The sequence below is a fragment of the Myotis myotis genome, unplaced genomic scaffold, assembly GCF_014108235.1.
Source record: "Myotis myotis isolate mMyoMyo1 unplaced genomic scaffold, mMyoMyo1.p scaffold_m19_p_13, whole genome shotgun sequence".
Taxonomy (NCBI): Eukaryota; Metazoa; Chordata; class Mammalia; order Chiroptera; family Vespertilionidae; genus Myotis; species Myotis myotis.
In genome coordinates this window covers 16,301,127-16,322,602 of record NW_023416317.1, presented here as the reverse complement: position 1 = coordinate 16,322,602, position 21,476 = coordinate 16,301,127, and the positions used below count along the sequence as shown (strand labels likewise).

Below are 21,476 nucleotides of genomic sequence, written 5' to 3'. Positions count from 1 at the left end.
AACCGGCTCGGCAGCAATTTGAATATTCTTATAAGTGGTGCAAATATTCTGGATCCTTTAAATAGAAAACGAGGTATGACTTAACCTGGAGCCTCCAGTCTGCATTTTGTCTGACAGAAAACCCACAGAGAGCTTGCTAGAACTCACGGCTGTGGAAACCTGCTTGACTTCACTCGGTGAGGTAAGGGTGAAGATCACTTCCTTGTAGGGAGAGTTTAGGCCTGTCACTCACTTCTCTCATCCTTGGTCTTCTTATATACAGTGTGGCTGGGAGTACTGCGCACCTTGCACACAGGATTGTAAGGGTTGGCTATAAAGTATCTAAAGCTTCTAGCAGATGCCTGGCACATAGTAGGGGGGTTAATAACGGTATTAACGAATGTAATTATCGATACTACCATTGTTATTATGTGATATAAATCCTATGACCCTATTTATAAAACAGTTTTCATCATGAAATACATCTTATGTAATTCTGAGATGTGTCTAGTGAGTAGACGAACCTGTTTCATCGAAATGTTGAAAGTCATCAAGCTAAAATGACAGAGCCCTGAGGTTGGGGGATGGGCAGTACCTGGCAAGGTGTAGACGGGGTTGGTATGCTGATGGCAAAACTTGGGGTCCGGGTTCACTTAGGAGGGATTAGAAGTAAGACCACACCTCACCATGCCATCCCCGCTCCCCTTGTTCAGGGAAAGTCTGATTGTATGAACACGCCCAATTCCTAACCAGTACCCCTCATGGGAAGCATGCAGCCCTCCCCCCCCACCTTTCCCTTCAGATCTGTTCACTTCTCACATCCATTCCTTGCTGAGAACCTTTTTGTGGCTCTCCATTTTGCACAGGACTGAGTACATGCCACCTGGATGGCAAAGATAGGTCTCCGGAGAGAGAAAACTGTTTGAGAATAGCTGACATCCTCATCAGCCCAGAATCCAACCATCCGCCATTCATTCCACATGTATTCACAAGGACCTGCCTGAGCTGGGCACTTGTCTAGGTACAGAGAATACAGGTACAGAATAGCCTCTGTCATCAGGAGCTTACCTCTAGTCAGGTGGGAATGAAACACGATGAATAATCCATAATGTAATTTAATGCCAAATATCGACAAATGCTTTGAAGAAAAATGAAGCAGGTTTGACTAATGACAAGAAGGTCATCAGCCCTAGCCAGTTTTGCTCAGTGGATAGAGCATCAGCCTGCAGACTGAAGCCTCCCAGGTTCAATTCTGGGCAAGGGCACATACCTGGATTGCGGGCTCGATCCCCAGTAGGGGGCGTGCAGGAGGCAGCCAAAGAATGATTCTCTTTCATCATTGATGTTTCTATCTCTCTCACCCTCTCCCTTCCTCTCTGAAATCAATAAAAATATATTTTTTAAAAAGACACTAAAAAAAAAAAAAGAAAGAAAGAAAAAAGTCATCGGAATATTCAGTAGCCCTAGCAAAGTCGTGTTTATTCCCTACTGCTGTGAGGGAGAACTCTGCCTTGCCAGGGTCTAAGGAGTGTCCCAGAAAGGGAAGGTCAGACAGATCCAGAAAGGGTCCTGGGGTCTGGGCCGCTCTTCCCCATGTGGGAATCTGATGGACATCTGGCTACTTTAAGAATGTGGAGCTCTCAGGTCTTAATAGATCAGCAGTTGCTTGGTTAAGTGGCCAGTTTTCCTAGTTGAGCCATCAGTTGTCCTAACTCATGTTTTTGGTTGATTTTTCTTTGTTAAATGGCATTTAAACATATAAAATAAATATCAAAAATATAAGTCTTTGTTTTACTATGGTTGCAAATATCAAAAAATTTCTATATGTGACATGGCACCAGAGTTAAGTTAGGGTTTTTCAAAATGCTGACACGCTGAGCTCAAAAGGTTCGCCATCACTGCCCTAAGTAGTCTGTTGTTCAAATAAATATGTTTGGAGGCTGTTGCTCAAGTAAATCATGAAGTATTTTTATTTTATAGTCTTATCTTTCTAGGCGAGAATTTTCTGGGACAAATAGGACAGTCATATTGATGGAGGCAGCCTCGGTTACCAGTCCTGACATGGAGCTGCAGACCCAGGCTATCTCCAGGCTTTCAGGGTTAAGTGTGCACTAGAGGTCATCCCAGGTCATTGCCTGGGGTGTGCCCTGTGGCCCTCTGTGTATGGTTGCCAGATTTAGCAAATTAGAACATTTTTATCTGGCAACCCTCTCAGAGTGCTTTGGACTTTTCAATAACTCGTCTATATATTAAATCAACATTTTCAGCCTCTCCTGAGGCATCAGAGTATCTCGCAACATCCAGGTCTCGTTCCCGCAAAGCATCAGCTGAGCTGAGTTTAGCTGAGCTGAGCTGCTCCCTTCACAGAAGCCCAGAGCGGCTTCTCATTTGCCACTGGAGGACCATTAGCTGTCTGGGAGCCCGGCTCCCTCAGGAGGGCTGAGTGTGCGTGGATGCGTCCCTTTCCTTCTCTGTGCCCTGGGACATAATGAGCTGTAGAGTCAGAGGCGCTGAACTCATGCCTCCAGCCCGGGAGCCACCCACGTGGGTGTGTTAGAGCTGCTTTGCCTCCGGTACTGTCATATGCAGCGCGGAGGTGTTGGCAAATACATGTGACCATTCCATTATGGGTTTTGAAATATTGGAAACCTGACCCTTGATTTGGTTATAATCTCTTCGGTAATTGTTATTAGGTGGTGACCTAATAAGAAATTGTTAACTGGGGAGCTATAATTTGGAAGCTTATAATTTTCTTAATGGACATTGATTGGTGTAACCCTGATTAAAATACAATAAAGCCTGAGGCTTACATGTTTTATTCTGAAAGGTTGAAAGGACCAGGGAGTTGACTCTAAAAACGTATTGGCTCCGAAAACTCTATTGAAATAATATTATTGGAAGAGTTTTGTGAGCATAAAATGATCTGACAAAAACGTTTCGATGCCAGCTCCACGGGCCTCGGAAAGCGGAGGGAATATAGGTTTCTGCAGATGAAGCCTGGAAAATGCTTCCAGATTACCTCAGGGGTGAAAAGAAAATTATTATTCCATCCCTCGGCCCTGCTAATTCTTTTCAACGTTGATTCTGTCAAATAATTAGAACCCAAACGGAGGAAGCATTCATAATTGTCATTTATGATACTTTACCGAAGATGACTGCTCCAGGGAGCTCTGGTAGGGCGAACACAAAGTGACTATGAAAGCAGCGTGGAGGCAGCGGGACCAGGCCTTCCTCCACACATTCCCACAAGCCCAAGCCAGACAGAGGGTGGGGACGGTTTCAGATTAAAATGGGCCTCCGAAGCTGTGAATCTTCAAAGAAAATCTTCTGCTATCGCGTTGTCAATCAAGTGATAATGAGCCCTGTTTCCCCTCCCTCCTCTCACCACAGACATAGATCATGTGGCTCTTTGTGACTTAAAAGCAAGTATAAGAAAGATTACCACCCCCCATACCACAGGGAATACTTCAGAAGTGAACTATGCAATCGGTTAGGGGGTTATATTTAAAATACCTCCTCCCCTCTTGTAATTGTATTTCTTCACCCGGCAGAGGCTAACATATGAGGTGAGCCTGCTGCTGTGAGAATGTTTCATCGCCACCCCCCAGCCCTAATTTTTGAAATAATACCATACCTTGGAGATTAATGTTCAGGCTTTGCCGAGATTATAACAAACGGATATTGCTTTGATCTAAATATTTTTCAAAAGGTGGTTGCTGATCATTCTCCCTCCCCTATAATCTTTTAAGAAAGCCTCTGGCCTCGCCAGTCTGACACCCAGGAGGACATGGGCCCAGCTGCCTTTGCTTCCCCCTCATCTTCGCGAGGATGCTCTGTTCTCAATTTTGCTCAAATTAGTCCCAGGATTTCAGTTGTCTTTTTTTTGTCCAACATTCCATCATGCAATTCATTAAAATCTTCACATGAAATATTTAACAGATGAGCTATGTCATAATTCACATTACAGTTTTAAATGGTTATTCATGTGGTAAGTCATTTATCCTGGACATGAGCAGACCTCGGGAATGGCATCCCATTTGATGTCAGGACGGTTAGAGTTCTTTTCCTCAAGGCCCCAGAACGGTGGCCTTCTTCCAAACCCCCAGCTCATCGTGAAATATTCCAAAAGAGTGACATTCAGATGCATTGTTAGTTCTACTCGCAATTAACTGTTTTGAAAACAAACAGAAGAAACATTTAAACAAATGTGGCTTGGCTAACAGCTATTGCAGTTGACCGTTAATTAAGGCAAGTTGGAATCTAAATATGCCAGGCCTTGTTACTATCACCGCTAGCGGGCCTGGCCATGGGACACGAAGGAAGGAAAAGGGGGCCTGAGGACAGCGTGGGAGGCATTAGCCCCGTCCTAGAAAATAGCCCCTCCCCTGCTTGAGAAAGGTGGCCGGTAGGAGCTCATTTTCTGCATGAGACCATGTATGGCCAGCATTTACTTGTAGAATTGGGGTTTTAGGAAAACTGGCTCCACTCCTAAGTGATGAATTACATGAGGAATCCTTAGCAGGTATTTTATTTATTACCTTATTATAGTTTTTTTGTCTCTACCATATCCCTACCCATGGATTGAACTCTATTGGAAGAAAACCCTCCTGTTTATGGGCCACCAGCTCAGGGCAGCTCTGGGCCCTGTTTCTCTGCCTGTGCAGGGAGTGAAATAATTGCCCACATGCTGTGAGCGCTAATCAGCCAGGTGAGAAGCTGTGTGGCCAGGTAGCCTGGCTGCTGAGCACGCAGAGCTGATGGTGCCCGCCCTGGGACAACAACCCTCTTAGTCCTCTACGCTGACCTGGCTAGCCTTGCCCTGAGTATTCGTAAATGATCACAGTTTCAGGCAGGGTAAGTGGTCGGGTGTGGGTGGTGGAGCATACTTGCCACTGGTCTGAGAGGGGAAAACATTCACCCCCAAAGCTTTCTCGGCTGAAAGATAACCAACTTCTGTTTTCTGCCTCATTTTGCCAGTGTTCATGTCATCCTTTCCCCTTTCTTCATTATCATATTTTTGTAGAGTGTTTACCCACTGATGTTACCCCCAAAGGACATGGCCAGCAGCCGACAGTATGGCTTTATCATGGATGAATTACTGTTCGGTCCCCATACATGGGCATGAAAGGTTGACTTGGTGGTGAAATACGAAAGAAAACGGATAAACGTTCTAGGAACAAATCATAACTTGGCTGTTGACAACCCTATCAAGCCTTTAGAGCAGCGGTTCTCAACCTGTGGGTCGAGACCCCTTTGGGGGTCGAAAGACCCTTTCACAGGGGTCGCCTAAGACCATCGGAAAACACATATAGAACTACATATTGTTTTTGTGATTAATCACTATGCTTTAATTATGTTTAATTTGTAACAATGAAATTGGGGGTCACCACAACATGAGGAACTGTATTAAAGAGTCGAGGCATTAGGAAGGTTGAGAACCACTGCTTTAGAGTATCCTAATACACGTCATTTATTCTGTATCATTTATCTGCATCCCACGAAAGTTCTGTTTAGAAGGAAAGCCAGTGTGACTCTCTTTGGACAGACAGACAGGTGAATTGACATATCCAAGAGCACAGAACAGGAGCCTGAGAAAAAGGGTTCGAAGCCAGTTCTCCTGGTAGCAACACGTTCCTGACTATAACCCATGGATGGTGGCAGTCTCCGGCCTGAGCGCCCCACGGGCATGTGAATACCTGGTATGGCTGGGGGGCTGGGCGAATGGAAGTGGGGGTGTTTGTGTGAGCTTGTGTACCAGGCCTGGTAAGCGCTATTTTACAAACCGGATTTGTGCTCCTAGGGGTATGTTGCAACTGGGGACCAAGCCCACAGAAAATTATTTCTAAATGAATGCAATATGAAAAAGTTATTTTATTTCTAATTTTACATGTAACATTGTTCTTTGGTGAGTCTCGGATTACACTCGAATGCATGTCTATTAACCTGATATGAGATGCATGCATGATTTCATCTTGAATGCATTTGAATATAATAGCACTGGAAATGTAATTTGTATTCTCAAATTTTCTAAGGCAAAATAAATAAATCTTGGGGGTGGTAGCCACATTGAGCATATTGCATTGATTTCTTTGGGTTTCTCTCAAGCTAATTACTAACTTCCCCTTGCAAATCCAGGTCTTCTCACATGGGCAGGTCTATCTGACCTAAATCCTCATACCTAGTCATCCTCATTTTTCCCACCTTCAGGGAGTGGGTAGCATGGAGACGTTACCTTCGATCCTTGAAAAGCGCCAGGCCCTCTCTCTAATCCCTCCTGTTATCACGGCTCACTGTCCAGGACAACTCCCTGCTGCAGTGCAAATGTTCTAGATCTGTGTGGTCCAGTGCAGTAGCCACTGGCCCCTGTGGCTACTGAGCACTTAAAATGTCACTCCTGCAACCCAGGGACTAAATTATTCATGTTGTTTCCTGTTCGTTTAAGTAGCCACATGCAGCTAGTGGCTAGCAGTCGGGCCGCGCGGGACCAGAGCCTGTGATTGAGGCCAGCTGTCTGTCCCAATTCCAGTGCAGTGGTCAGTGCGCTCTGCAGATGGAATGGTCTCTCTGCTTTGGTGCTTGGGTGATGCTTTGTGCTCCTCCCCATCAGCTCTGAGAGCTGGAGCGCGACCCTCTCCTCGGTGATCTGACTGCCCTCCCAGCCCCCACCCCGGCTGCTGGATCCCTTGTGTCTTCATCTCATGTCCTCACCACCCAGCACATACTGGGCTTCTGGTAAACGTGGGAGGAAGGAGAAGGAGATGCAAAGTAGGTAGGAAGGAAGTTAGGAAGTTGGAGAAAGATGAAGTCTGGGAGTTAGATACCTCAAGGGGGGCCTGTGGTCTGTACTGCAGAGATGAAAATCTTAGAGTATTGAGGTGAGTCCCAGGAACAGGCACCTGCATGACCAAAGGAGATGGCGGTGCTCCAGACGCCTGAGTATTTCATGTGCAAGGCTATGGGGTTTGAGGGGAAGGCAGTTCTCCTAACATTGACCCTGTTGTTTCGCTGGGTTCCAAAGACCATCGCTGTGTTTTGGGGTCACTGTCCTAAGAGAATCACCCAAATGTATTGGGAAAGATCTCCAGGGTCTATTCTGCCCCTGGGAGGTGAGTGAGGTACCTCCAGGCACTGTGCTGGGAATGGGACTCTGCCCGGCCTTCCTGAGGAGGCTCCCCAGCCTGAGAGGGTCCCAATGAGACGGAACTAGGGGGGGGGGGAGCGCCACCAACTCCAGGGGAAATATGGTGATGATTTGCTGGACTGTCTAAGAAATTTCAGACCCAGGGATGGTGTTTTTATTTTCTGCTTTCTCTTTGGGACTTGGGTTTCACTAAAGCATTTTCTGTCTTTGTTTTCTTTATTAAATTAGCAAGATTGACTTGAATCAGAATGTACTGTTATGGCTTGAAATGTTGTTGAAAGAACAAAATAGACGGGCATGACAAATACCTCAGGTTCCATTTGGAGTGGGGAGGAGGAAGAGAGTGGGACTTGCCGAAATCATAATGGTTGTTTGTCTGATAAAAAAAAAAAAAAATGAGACAAGAAAAAATTGTGGAGGAAAACAGTGAAAGGAAGATAAATTTCTGTTTCTTGAAGCTCATATACATTTTTTGGAATGGAGCCTAGGATGTTTGTTGGGAGGGGGATGTTTCTATTCCCGGCTTTTTTGGTGTGTGTTTTTATGTTGTTGTCGATTTTTACTTTACATCATTTTCATGCTGAGATAATTAACCAGATGCCCAAGTGGCTGTGGCTGCCGAAAACTCATCGCATTCCACTGGTCCCTCGCCATCTGGGCCGTGTCTCAGTGCATCCTTCCCAGGCTTCCCTCGTGGACTTTCTACAACAGAGTCTGAGGCCCTGCCACTTCTCCGCTTAAAGGGCCTGCGTGGCTCCTCAGACCCCACCGCAGCAGGCAGCACACTTCTCTGTAAAGGGCCACCGAGTAGGGTGATAGGCTTTGTGGCCGTTCGGTCTCTGCCTGGTCGCAGACAGTGTAACCCGGTGAGCGTGGCTGCGTTCCCTTTTAGAAGTCCAATTGCAGAAAGAGGCTGGGGTGGCCCTGGAGCTGACCCCTGGCCTCCGGGCTACCTTCAGATGCCTTGGCCTGGCATTCTAGACCTCTTGCCATTTGACCTCAGTCTGCACAACCACGGCCCCACCCACTCCCATTCTTTAAAACCTCAGAAGACACGGGGTCTTTTAAAAGGTTTCACCCTTTTGCCTGTGCTGCTTCTGCACTTGAATTACCATCTTTTCTCTGTTCTTGCTTTTCATATGGGTTGGATCTCTGTGCATTACCTTACATAAAGCTCTCACCCACTGCCCAAGGTCAAGGCCGACCCCCTGCCCCTCTGTGCTCCCTATGCTCTGTCCAGGCCTCTGATGTCCCCTTTACCATGTGGCTGCTCCCCAGTGAGACACTGCGGGAGCGTGTGCTCTCATTCCCCTAGTACCCAGCCTGGAGTTCAGCTTGGAGAGGCCCCTGAACAAATGGTCATGAGGTTGACCCACCAATGGGCTGGTGAGTCTCGGAACCATAGGGAAGTGTAGTGACGTGTAGGTGAGAAGGTGCAAACCCAGCCAGACAGGCTGTGGGAAGCCAGGGGCCAGCGTGGCTGAGGGGGTATGAGGATCAGGGAGCGAAAACAGAGCCAGGTCAGAGCCTAGAGGACCTGTTGCACCAGGACCGTCTGGGAGCCCGCTGGCATCCACTGCATGGCCCAGACAAGGGAGTGCAGGGGCGAGGGAAGCCGTGTCTAGTTTAGGGCATCGGGACCAGGGAGAGGATGCAGCCTGCTGGAGTGAGATCAGAGGAAGCAGCCCGCATGATTAATGGGACGGAGGGACTGACTCATGAGGAAAGATTAAAGCGCTCCTCGGAGCTGGGGTACAGACTGAAAGGGGCAGATGATAGCAGGCTGCAAGTATGAGATGGATAAACACCCAGGAGGGAGCCACTGGCTTCATTAGGGAGGTGAAAACAGGGCTCCATCCCAGAAGGAGAGGTTGCTGATGGAGGAACTCAGATGAGGGTGGGCCGGGGGCAGTGGGGCTGCTGGAGCTGGGAGCACCACAGGGTGACTCTTTCAGAGAACCCTCTGCTCTCATCCTGCAGGGTCTCAGGTCTGCCTTAGTGGTGCCCTTGGCCCTGGGAGGCGGCCTCAGAAGTGCCCGCCTGCCAGGCTGGGAGGGCTGACTGGAGAGGGTGTGGGAGGGCAGCTACAGGGAGCGGTACCTCCGGGACAGACAGAGAGACACAGACCCATGTCCCTCCCTCTTCTTAGATACCAGTGAGTGGACGCTGGGGCAGTGTGGAGGCCCTTTGCTCCGAAGCCAGGTTGCTTCTGCCCTCCCAATTTTGGGTTGAACCCCAGATACTCATTCCAACCCCCTCCTGAGAGCACAGGGCCCCCCTCCCCTCTGCCTGCAGCAAGCCCAGCCTTCACCCTGACCCACAGCTTCCTCGGAGGGCTCCTCCCAACAGGGATGGCCTGGCAGGCATTTTGGGAGGCAAGATTTACTTGCAACAGCATTAAGCAGCCCCGGGCTCCAGAATCAGCTGCCCTCGGATATTCTCTGGTATTTTCTCGAGGACTGGGCAGAGCAGCTGGTGCCATCTGACATCACCGTAGGTTATTGATAACTAATTCACCAAGGCCTGTAGTAGAGAGGCGTGCTGGACGCTGGGTGACATTCGGATCACCTGGGGTGCTCTTCTTAAACCACCCGCAGGGTCTCAGGCCTGCCTTGGTGCCCTCCCAGCCTGGCAGGCGGGCACTTCTGAGGCTGCCTCCCAGGGTCAAGGTCAGCCCCAAGGCAGGCCTGAGACCCCGCAGAATCTCAGGGAGCTTCTGGCCCAGAGGGCAGATGCCACCTAGGGCAAAGCAGGATGGAGCCGGAGTCTGAAATGGCTCCTCTCAGAGACTTTCCATTCTGCATGCTGCAGCCGTGCGTGGCTCTGATCCTAGGGCTCACCTCTCATTCACAGCCCTGACATTCTGGGTGCAAAGACAGAGGATGAGTCTCTCCCAGCCTTGACTCTCAGGGCTTCCTTCAACGATGTCTTTAGAAAATAGCAATGCACTTGCTAGTTATAAGGGTAACAGCCCAAGACCTCCATGAATCTTCTAGTTCCTGAAGCCAACACAGCACTGATTACCCAGGTGGGGAGTCTAACAAGTTTTAGGAGTATCAAGTGAACTCTTTTTATTTTTAATTTTTGGTAATTGCATATTTCTTTTGATAGATATTATTACTTAGGTTGAGGTTACTTTATATATTTAAATAAAAGAAAAAAGCAAGGAAAGATAAAAATACTGGTAGTATTTAGAAATGGCAAAAATTATGTGTGGGGGGGTGGTGTTTACAATGGACTGAAGTTTGCAAAACTGCCCTGAAGTAAGTGGTGTCCCGCGGGGAGTCCAGTATTCCCGGCGGAGTCTCATTCTTTCTTTCCAAACTCCTCTGAAGCTTTCTCACCACCCAAGAGACTTTTGCCCTGACTTGAGCACTTTCTGAAATGGGTCAGTAGGTACTTGGTCTTGGCTTTGTGGAGAGAAATAGTGTGAGCTTGTTCCTTTCATAGTTCTGAGGTTCTACCCAATTCCACTTCCCAAACTTTCACATCACTCCGTCCCTTTCTGTTCCTCTCACTGGGCCTGGCAAACAGAATGTGTGACTCCCTCAGAGTTCCTGGGAGAGATCATTGAGATGTGAATCCTGGGGGGGAGGGGGAGGTTAGGGAGGGCAGTTAAACTAAGTCACGTAGCAAAGCGATGACTTACTTCCGGAGACCAGCCTTATGACAAGGGCTTTTAAGCTTCATATCTCACTAACACATGGATAGTACACATTTTAGAAATGCCAGTTCTAAAACGAGAACTCTTGAAGAAACAGCAATCTTCTGAATATCATTCCTCCCCCACCCCCCACCCCCATTTCTGTATTTAGCTTGTGTTGGGGAAGAGGTAACCGTAAATGATGAATTTTAGAAACACTCACGTCACCTGTCTCTGAAGAACCACCTGCCCTGTGCTCAGTTTGCTCTGCATCGGGAGTTCTGTGAGTGCAGGTCGCCGTGGGAATCCCTCCCTGAAAGAGGACGTGTCACTGCTGTGCGCGTCATGTGAACTTGGCCTGTGCTTGGTTTTCTCTGGTGTGCTTTATCGGCTCCTTGCCTTCACAGTAAGCTGCAGTGATAACGTTGCAGAGTTGTGGAAAGGGATCTCTAATGCCCCGTTTTCTTTCTAATTGCTCCCAGCTGTCGGCATTCAGATGAAACTCGAATTTTTCCAGAGGAAGTTCTGGACCGCCAGCAGACAGGTGAGTTACAGGGGGCACGGAAGCCTCGGCGGCCCTGCTATTCTACAGGTGCTCACACTCGGGTCCCCGGAGCTGCACGGTGCCAGGTTTCCGATGAGTGTGTGTAAAATGAACTGCCAGCGGCTCAGATTACCGTTCATTTCACTGCGGAGCAAAGGCTGTCAGCGTGTACGGTGCCCCGTGCTGGGAAGCAGGGACTTTGATCCTACGGACAGTTCTAATCATGAGATCAGGGTAGTGACCCTCCAGAGGATACATGTTTTCTTTTCATAGCGGGGACTTTTGTGAATTTTCAGTGTCTCTCTTCAAATCTTGTCACACCTGGATGTCTACCTGTGAACTCCTTATTGCACTCTGGAAGGACTTTGCATGACTGGGTTTGGTGAGGCACCCATCTGCCCTCTTGGGTCAGAGGGCTTCTCCGTCTTGGAGAATGTAGGGGTGTTCTCTCCTGGGCCTGGGCTCCGGGTACTAACTTCAGGGGTATTTGTGCAGTCATCTGGCAGAAATGGCAACACATAAGTGGGCCTCTGTGCTAAATGTTGGATGATAGATCCTTTCTTAAATGAAGACACTTTAGGAAACTATAGACTAAGAACACAGATGGGTTTTTTAAAAAAAGTCACTGGTGATGCATTCATTTAAAATAAATAATTACATAATTATATTTCTTGTTACCCAAAGATTTTTGAATTCTTAAGAAGATATCAATGTTAAATAACAACATAAATTAAAATGAAAAAGAGCCAGCCCCCTCCCCCCAATTATCTTTTATATTACTATTTGGAGTTGATATGTTGGTATTGATCCAAGAGAGGGCAGGTAAAACTCATTGTGGAGAATTCTGTTTAGATGGAATTTGGAATTTGAATAATAGGCAGGGACTTTGGTGCCCATAGCAGACCTGGGATGTCACAGTAACACATTTCCCCTTGCTTTCCCCTCCCGCAGTGTGCCTCTCTGGATGGCAAATGCTCCATCAGCTGTGATGACGAGGTAAGAAGGCCTCCTGGGGAGGTGATGGAGGGAACCTTCTCACAGAGGAAATGCCGCTAAAACACGGATTGATCTGAGCCAGTCTCCAAAACACCCAGGGATACTTGCTTTGTTCCTTTTTTTCTTTCTTCCCCCAATCAGATAATTTATGAGAGCCCGAGAAATGTGCTTTAAATGTCCCATGGCAGCACTATTGGAATTCTGGCATTTTATAGGAAAAACTACAAATTACTGCCATTTGAAACTCACGTTACAATTCTCAAATCTTTTCCCCTATGTGCTATCTCTTTTTATCCTCATAACAACCCAGTGAAATGGGTAGGAATGGTTATCCTGTTTTGCAGAGGGCGAAACTGAGGAGCAGAGAAATTAAATGATCTGCTTAATTTCATGTACTAAATGAGCTGAAAACCTAGGAGTTGAAAATTCAAAGTTTTTATTCTAGAATAGTGCTTCCCTCCTACAACCCCCCCCCCCCCAAGAGGAATTTAAATCCCACGCATGAGCAATAGAAGAAAAAAGTGTACCACGGCCATAAGTCTGTCTGTCATACTTATGTTTTTACAGCAGTCAACCCCATACACCCTCTGCCTCATGCTTTAGGGCAAGCAGATGTGTAGTGGCCTCTCCCCTTGGCTCTGGTAGCCTTTGTCTCCAGTGTTAGCTAAACATTAGTCAATACATAAACTGGGACTTATAAATAATCATATATTTATATTCCTGCCGGTTACCACAAGGATTAAAGAAATCCTAGCCAAACATAATTTCAAACAGAAAACATAGAAGTATATTTCAAAAAAAGTAGGCAAAGGAAAAACAAGTAGAGAACTGTAGAAAGGAGGAAGTTAAAACATACAATGCTCAGTCCCCAGAGATCTGGCTGCCAGTTTAAAAAAAATATCATAATTGTGTGAGTGAGTCACTATCCAAAGAGTAAAAGCCAAACAATCAGCTTTTCAGAAGAAGCCCAACTTTTTCTTTCAAATAAAAAATTAGCCCTAACCAGTTTGGCTCAGTGGATAGAGCGTCAGCCTGAAGACCAAAGGGCCCCAGGTTCGATTCAGGTCAAGGGCATGTACCTTAGTTGCGGGCACATTCCCAGTAGGGGGTTTCCAGGAGGCAGCTGATCGATGTTTCTCTCTCATCAATGTTTCTAACTCTCTATTCCTCTCCCTTCCTCTCTGTAAAAAATCAATAAAATACATTTTAAAAAATAATAATTTTCCCATATCCAATAGCAAAGAGCTTCCTTATGATGTTTTATGACCAACCCTTTCAGTAAGTTTGGGACTCCCAGTCATAGGATAGACACATGGCCTCAAACCTCTTCTCTTCTTTGAGACATTTAGTGCCATATTGGAGTTCTCAGCTCAAAACAACACAGCACAACAATAACATTAATTAAACTGTTAACTTGTACAGTAGGTACAATTACTAATTTCAGAAATTTGCTGTAAGAAAACTGAGGATAGTCGGTTGGTTAGTTGGGTGACTGTATGGATGGTTGGTTGGCCATAGTTGTTTGGTTGGTTGATTGGTTTGTTGGATCATTGGGTGGGTTGCTGGTTGGTTGGTTGATTAGTTGGTTACTAGTTGGTTGTTTTCATGGTAGATGGAAAGTTGGTAAAACAATTTGATTAATAAAGCCAAAGACAGTAATTTTCTTTCAACCCACTTTGCCTCTATGCAGCCTCACATATAAAAACAAGTGGAAATAACAACTAGAATAGTCATCAAATCTACAATTAAAATAGCATATTTTTTATTTTTTAAATGTTTTTATTGATTTCAAAGAGAGGAAGGGAGAGGGAGAGAGAGATAGAAACATCAATGATGAGAGAGAATCATCAATTGGCCACCTCCTGAATGCCTCCCACTGGGGATTGAGCCTGCAACCTGGGCATGTGCCCTGACAGGAATCAAACCGTGACCTCCTGGTCCATGGGTCAATGCTCAACCAATGAGCCACACCGGACAGGCGAAATAGCATATTTATTAAAAAGTGGAAATGGATTCTAACTTAGGAACATTCAATATATGTTTGCTGTCCAATGACTGATTTCAGAGGTGGTATAGCGTGGCAGTTAAAGGAGCAGGCTATGGAGTCTGGATAGATTCAAACTGTGACTCTGACAATAATAAGCTACAAGAACTTGGGCACGTTTATGAACCTCTGTGCCGTAGGTTCCTCAGCTCTGCATTGGGGATAGAAATAGCCACCTCACAGAGTAATGGTGAGGAATAAATGAGATGATATATAAAAAATGCATGGCACAGCTCCCAGCAAATTCTAAGCACTCTGTAAATGTGAACTATAAACCAAAAATGTCTGTGATTTCATTCTTGCCCTCGAGAAGTGGTTTGCCTGATTCTAAAACCTCAGGCAGCAATGGCACATGCACTTTAGGCAACTGAACATTTCTCCTGGGCACAATAAACACAAGTAAGATGCCCTCCTCACTGATGATCATCTTTAGCAGTCATTGGGATAAACACCCATTCAAATGCCATTTAAAGTTTCACATAGCTTGAAAATTAAGCATTGCATTTTCTCTGATTTCTGAACTTGGTCTGATGCTCAAATGTCCTCATTTGGCTTTGAAACTATCATCCATTTCCCATTTTGACTCTAATTTTTGGCTTCTGGAGACTAGTAGACTTAGTTTTATTTATTTATTTTTTAAATATATTTTATTGATTTTTTTTACAGAGGAAGGGAGAGGGATAGAGAGTTAGAAACATTGATGAGAGAGAAACATCGATCAGCTGCCTCTTGCACACCTCCTACTGGGGATATGCCCTCAACCAAGGTACATGCCCTTGACTGGAATCGAACCTGGGACCTTTCAGTCCACACGCCGACGCTCTATCCACTGAGCCAAACCGGTTAGGGCCAGTTGACTTAGTTTTAAATGGAAAAGCCAGCTCTGTCTTCCCCCTGAGGCCCCTTCGCTGAGTGCCCTGGGCTGGTGGGTGGAGTCGGGCTGGCCAGATGTCACCATGTCTTGTAGAAATACATCTTTGGTTGGTCAGGCAGTGCATGAGCCGTCTGCCTTGGAGGGACTGCCTCTGAGCCTGACTGGAGACTTTTAAGGAGCTCCATTCCACGGAGGGTGAATGTTAGCTTCAGAGAGAGCACAGAGGCGATATTCATATACTCACTCATTCCTTCAAGACATGTCTACTGAGCCCGTGTATGTGCCTGCCACCTCTAGCCCCTGGGAGTCAATAGGAAGCAGAGTCAGCAATGGAACCTCATCCCCTGGGAGCTCACTGGTTGGCAGGGAGATGGCATGTGTGGTTATCAACTGCGACAAGTGCTGGGAATGCAACTAATGTGGGTGGTCAGGGAAGGCTTCTCTGAGGAGCAACATTGAAGTCACCAGAAGATGAAGATGGAGATGACATCTCAAAGCATGAGAAGCCTTTACAGGCAGAGATCACCACACGCAGGGTGCTGAGGGGACAAAGGCTAGTGCGGTCTATGGAAACAGGTTGGCATTCAGACAGAAGGGAAGAAGGAGGGCTGTGCCCACCTGTGTGTTTCATTCATGGAAACCATTGTCTCCTCACTCCTCTCATTCTCTTCTCCCACTCCTTTCCACTGGTCTCCTGATGAAAGCACAGTATTTTGCAAAGACATTGGAAGATGAGAAGTTTCTCTCCTACTGAGGCATTTGGAGAAAGTGTGAGGGCAGCGAGAAGGTAGAAGATTTCATATTAAAAATCAGCTGCCACCTTCTCTTGTTCCAAAGGAATAGAGATGAATAGTCATGACTAGACCTTGAAAGGCCTTTTAGACATTTCCTCTGGAATCTGAAAGACCTCCTTGATGTATGACAAGCTGGGGGAAGAGCTAAATCAGGTAGCCAGGTGCCTACATCTCTGCACCCACCCAGCCCAGCCAGTGGAATAGCTATTGAGGGCAAGGGCACCAGTAACTCCCACCAGGCACTTCTGTTCAAAGTGACCCCTTTGCAATAAATTTTTTCCAAAGACAGTATTTCGATAAGTGAACAAACAAAAAAGAAACAAACTCATGGATACAGAGAACTAATTGATGGCTGCCAGATGGGAGGGGGGTTGGTGGGCTGGGTGAAGGAGGTGAAGGGATGAAGAAGTACAAATTGGTCGTCACAGAACAGTCACAGGGATGTAAAGTACAGCACAGGGAACGTAGTCAATAATGTGATGACTATGCATGGTGTCAGATGGGCACTAGACTTATCGGAATGATCACTTCACAAATTGTATAAATGTCTAACCACTATGCTGTACACCTGAAACACATAGAATATTGTATGTTAACTGTAATTGAAAAACATTTTTAAAAGACAGTATTTTGGTATGAGAGTTGACCTATGATAAAAAGATACATCAAGTGATATGAAGTAAGGGTCAGTCTGTTCCACACTCGATATATTAGGGGTCAGATTGTGAGACCTGGAGAAAAGGTAGTAAAAAGTGTCACCTTAGGTACCTGAGATGCAAAGACTCAGGCCCCACCCTCATATGTAAGAGCCCAGCCCTCTCCCTTTCCCTTTCCCTTTTCTTTCCTCTCCTCTCTATTCTCTCCCCTCTCCTCTCTCTCTCTCTTCACAAATGAAAACAACAGCCAGTATAATGCTGGGCTTCTAAGCAATCATTGCTTAGAAAAGACAAGACAAAAGACAATCATTTCTAAGCAATCATTGCTTAGAAAAGACAAGACAAAAGACAAAAGAAAAGACAAACAAAAGACAAGACAAAAAGTAACCAAGCTCAACCAACCAGCCTCCACAGCATCTTGCTATGAACTATGGAGCAAATCCCCTTTCTAAATGTATAGCATTAAGACACTTGATGGCACATAGTAGGTGACCAAAAAATATCATTTGCTGAATGAATGTGGGCACAAGTTCTCTGAGGACTTCCTATCCACCCTGTACTTCACATGTGCTCAGCACTGGCCACTCCCGTCCCACTTAATCTTCTCAACAACCCCAGGAAATAGGTGTTGCTATCTCCATCTTTCAGATAAGAAAACTAAGACTCAAGTGTTAACAGATTTTGCTCACGGTCACACTGATACCAAATGTCAGAGTCTCTGATTCTCAAGCTAGTACCTGAGCCTCCTGGGGCTAATCCCCCCTTCCTGTTAACACAAGCTCTATGCTATTTCTCAGCCCAGGCCCCCTTCCTCACCAGCTCTCCTCGCTCTCTGTGATTTTACCCAATGAACATGGCCTGGTTCTGGGCTTTATCCTCAGGTTCTGACTCATCTGCCTCTGTGCCCTGGAATCAGATATCTCTGAGCAATACTGAGTCACCAAATAATTGAAAAAAGATGTCCTTAAAAAATAAAGAAAGGAAAAATTTAAAAAAAAGTTCTCTCTGACTCTCTCCCTCTCTGTCTTTATCTTTGCATTTTTTGAACAACCTCATCCCTAGAGTAGGTGCTCACAATATCTGTCAAAACTTAGAGCTAAATTTCTCCAATTTCAGCTTGGACAGGACAATGGGCAGACAACTTCCAAGATATTTGGCTTAATTTTGGGGGAAAGTAGCCTAGTGAGGGAAAGCTAAGAAAATGTCTCCTCTATTTCCTTTTATTGGGGAGGGATATGGAAAAGTCCATTGAATATTATTTATTGTAAAGAGACATAGAGGAAGCAATTGGTCAGACTGGAATCTGGCTGATTCTGTACCAACTATTCCATAACCCAGCATCCTGCTCCCCTGATTCCAGTGAGCTTATTTCACTCCACCGCACTTCCCAGATTTAATCCAAGTGGTTGTTGGCAGGGAGGCCTGGTCAGGAAGTCATCGTGGTGACTCAATTTACCTCACATGAAAGTGTTGCCTATGTGCCTATGAAATGTAATAGCACCTGTCAGAGTCAGCGATCCAGGTCTGCATCAGAGACACAGCATCCTTGCTTTTGACCTGTGATTTTCTCAGTGATTTGTAAATTGAAACATTGGCAGTATCTGTTTCTCGGTTAATAGTATGGCCAAGTCTATTAATAATCGGTGTAACCTTGAAATACAAACTTACTCATAAATAAGTACAGTATGGTTTCTTCTCTGTCATTACTTCCTGTCCTAGAATCTTAATTTAAGGAGAGGGGATGTGAATTTAAAAATAATATTGAATGGAAGTATGGTCCAAGAAGTAACTGCCAATTGGTAGCAATTGGTAGTCAGTATAGAGCTAATGCAATGCCCCAGCCCTTACCAATGAGAGCATGCCTGCTATGCTGGAGCCAAACGCAAGGTCCTTTGGAGCACAGGGAGGCTTAGGCATATAGTCCTCCAGAGCCAGCCCTCCTCCTGTTCCTCTTCCCATCACCAACTAGTAGGATGTATACCAATTGGACCAAATTGTTTGGATCATCAAGTGTATTTTTATTTTTATTTTTTTAATTAATAAATCTTCATTGTTCAGATTATTACAGATGTTCCTCTTTTTTCTCCCATAGCTCCCCTCCACCTGGTTCCCACCCCACCCCATGCCCTTACCCCCTGCCACTGTCCTCATCCATAGGTCTAAGATTTTTTTCCAGTCTCTTAGCCTATAATGGGTTCTTCTTCTTTCCTAGATTGTTCCTTAGCAAGTGGTAGGGACGTACAGAAAATCCCCCTCAGCTCTGTTTAGACAAAGTCTCTTGATTTCAGATATTAACTCAAAAAGTGTGTGTTACCCAGCCGCTGTGGTTCAGTGGTTGAGCAACAACTCATGAACCAAGAAGTCACCAGTTCGATTCTAAGACAGGGTATATTCCTGGGTTGTGGGTTCGATCCCCAACTTACTGTTGACCAGAAACCTTACCAATAACATAAACAATTGATGAACACACATGCCCAGTGTGGTTCAGTGGTTGAGTGTCGACCTATGAACCAAGAGGTCTCGGTTTAATCCCCAATCAGGGCACATACCCCGGTTACAGGCTCAATCCCCAGGATGGGGCATGTAGAAGGCAGCCAATCAAAGATTCTCTCTCATTATTGATGTTTCTATCTCTCTTCTCCCCTCCTCTCTGAAATTGATAAAAATATTTTAAAAAGAAAATGCACTTATTTATTGAAAAAAATCCGCATGAAAGTGCACTGGCACCATTTATCCCATGTTGTTCAAGAAAAAAACTGTATAATGTTTCTGATAAAATTATAAAATATCACGATATAGAATCCTTCCATTTACATTTGAATTTCTGAGAATGATCACAAGGAAACTCAAAGAGGTAGAGTTTGATCAATTTTCCCAGGAGCTTCTCTTTATCCCTTGCTATTGAAATCATTCTCTTTGGAAGCATCTTTCCTATTATCTGTGGTGACTTTTTTCTTTCCACATACGCTACCTCTGACAGATCCTATTGGGCCAGTGGCTTCCTGTGTGATAGGAGCTAATCTCCAACTGCAAGTTCATGGACTTCACAAAGTCTTGGCTCTTTATCTAGGATTTTCAATTGACTTTATACTCTATTTTCCTTGAACCTGCCTTGTGTTGTCCAATATTTACAACATTAGACAAACAGAGAGATATTGACCAAAGATGTAGGTCTAATAGCAAGAGTACTAATTGACTAGGGATGTTTGAGGAGGAACTAATTTTATAATTAGGGATGGGGGTGGTTCATGATGACTTTTAATTCTTTACACATCTGGAATGATTTGGAGAGTCAATATCTGAATATGGAGGATGCTCCTATACTCCGTGTGTATTTACTGATTGGATGGAAGTGAACCTCTCTTTGACTCAGTGTCTAGATATGCAAAATGAAGAGCATGGTATTCAAATCAGCAAGGAGATGGAGTTGTCTAATATGACCCAAAGTAAACCGGATTAAAACTTATTGGAGTACTAGTGCAATCTAAAAAAAACAACCAACAAAAAACATTGCTGTCTAAGAAACTTTCTACAGTGATGATGGAATGTCCAAAAGTAGACTTATTCGCTACAGCTGGTATGAAACACTTGAAATGGGACTAGTGCAACCGAGGAACTGGGTTTTGCATTTTAATTCATTAACTTGCAATTAGATTTAAATCTGCATGTAGCCCGTGGCTGCCATATTGGACAGCACAGCTCTGTGAGGTCTCTCTCATAATGTTGTCTCCAAAAAAATGGACAAAGTTGGTCAAGCTTCCCACCAGGGCCAGAGGAATATCCATGCAGATAAGAGCTTCTTCAAATAGCAGGAGTGTGACCAGGTTACCCAAGCCATTCATCTGGCCTCTCTGAGTAACAGGGAGAACCCCCATTGCTCACCGGAGCCACCCACTCTTTCATAGAAGGTGCTCACAAGCTTCTCATTTTCTGCTAATTCCCCACCACTGCCTAGTCATCAGGGACGAGTCTTTCTGAGCAGCTCAGTGCTGCACCTTTTGTGCCTGATGAAAACCAACTCCGTGGATAGATAAATGTCCCTGAAAACATCAGCCCTGCGGTGGCCTGCAGCGAGGGGGAACTCAGCTCAGGGTAAAGATATGTTACAAATTAAATGCTGCAGTTGGTATGTAAAGCTGCAATAAATAGAAACTGAGTTACATCAAGGACGGAATTAAACCTTAAGTTTAAACTGCACAGCACTGTAATTAAAACTTAGCCTGTAGCAAATCATTCACTTGAGATTAAAGTAGTGTGGGGGAAGCAGAGGTTTGGGCTTACCTTGCTTTCCACAATTTATAAGTCTGAGCTACCAAAAGCTAACAGCCCTGCCCCCAAATCCAGCTCCCAATTAAAAACACAGTTTGAAAACCTTTAGGAGGCCTGAGGGGCCCCTTTAACAGAAGTCTGCCCCTTCCCCCACCCCTGCCCAAGTCTATGAACAAATTAAAAAATATTACCTGGTCCCCTGATGGTCTTCTGAGCTGACACGGTGTTTTCATTAATACATCATTAGAGTAATGACATTGTGCTGGTGTTTTGCTTTCAAACCAGCCTGCACTTCAACCACTATGAGTACAGGCTCGGGGCCTCTGCACACTTTGTTCCTGGGAAGTATTATCCACATAAAGAAAAAAAAAGGAAGACAAGCTGTAATTCATAAATTTTTAATGCGTCTTCCTTTTCTCCTAATCCGGGATGTTCGGGCTCGCTTGGTGTTTAATTTTTGTCTGTTGGTTCTGCAAAGTAAACACTGGGGTTAGATTAACCATAGCCGTAACTCCTAGAGCCAGCAGGCCTTCCCA

General features: G+C 45.3%; 1 protein-coding gene across 2 annotated transcripts in view; it reads left to right on the top strand.

Moving 5' to 3' along the window:
* CACNA2D3 (calcium voltage-gated channel auxiliary subunit alpha2delta 3) overlaps positions 1–21,476 on the top strand; it is an 809,032-nt gene that overhangs the window by 698,656 nt on the left and 88,900 nt on the right. For both annotated transcript variants that reach the window (XR_004971472.1, XM_036331880.1), the window contains 2 exons: positions 11,246–11,307; positions 12,259–12,303. Coding sequence is in view for 1 of the 2 variants with exons in the window: in XM_036331880.1 (XP_036187773.1) it covers positions 11,246–11,307; positions 12,259–12,303 (107 nt within the window). In the remaining variant the exon portion in view is untranslated. The remainder of the gene's footprint in view (positions 1–11,245; positions 11,308–12,258; positions 12,304–21,476) is intronic.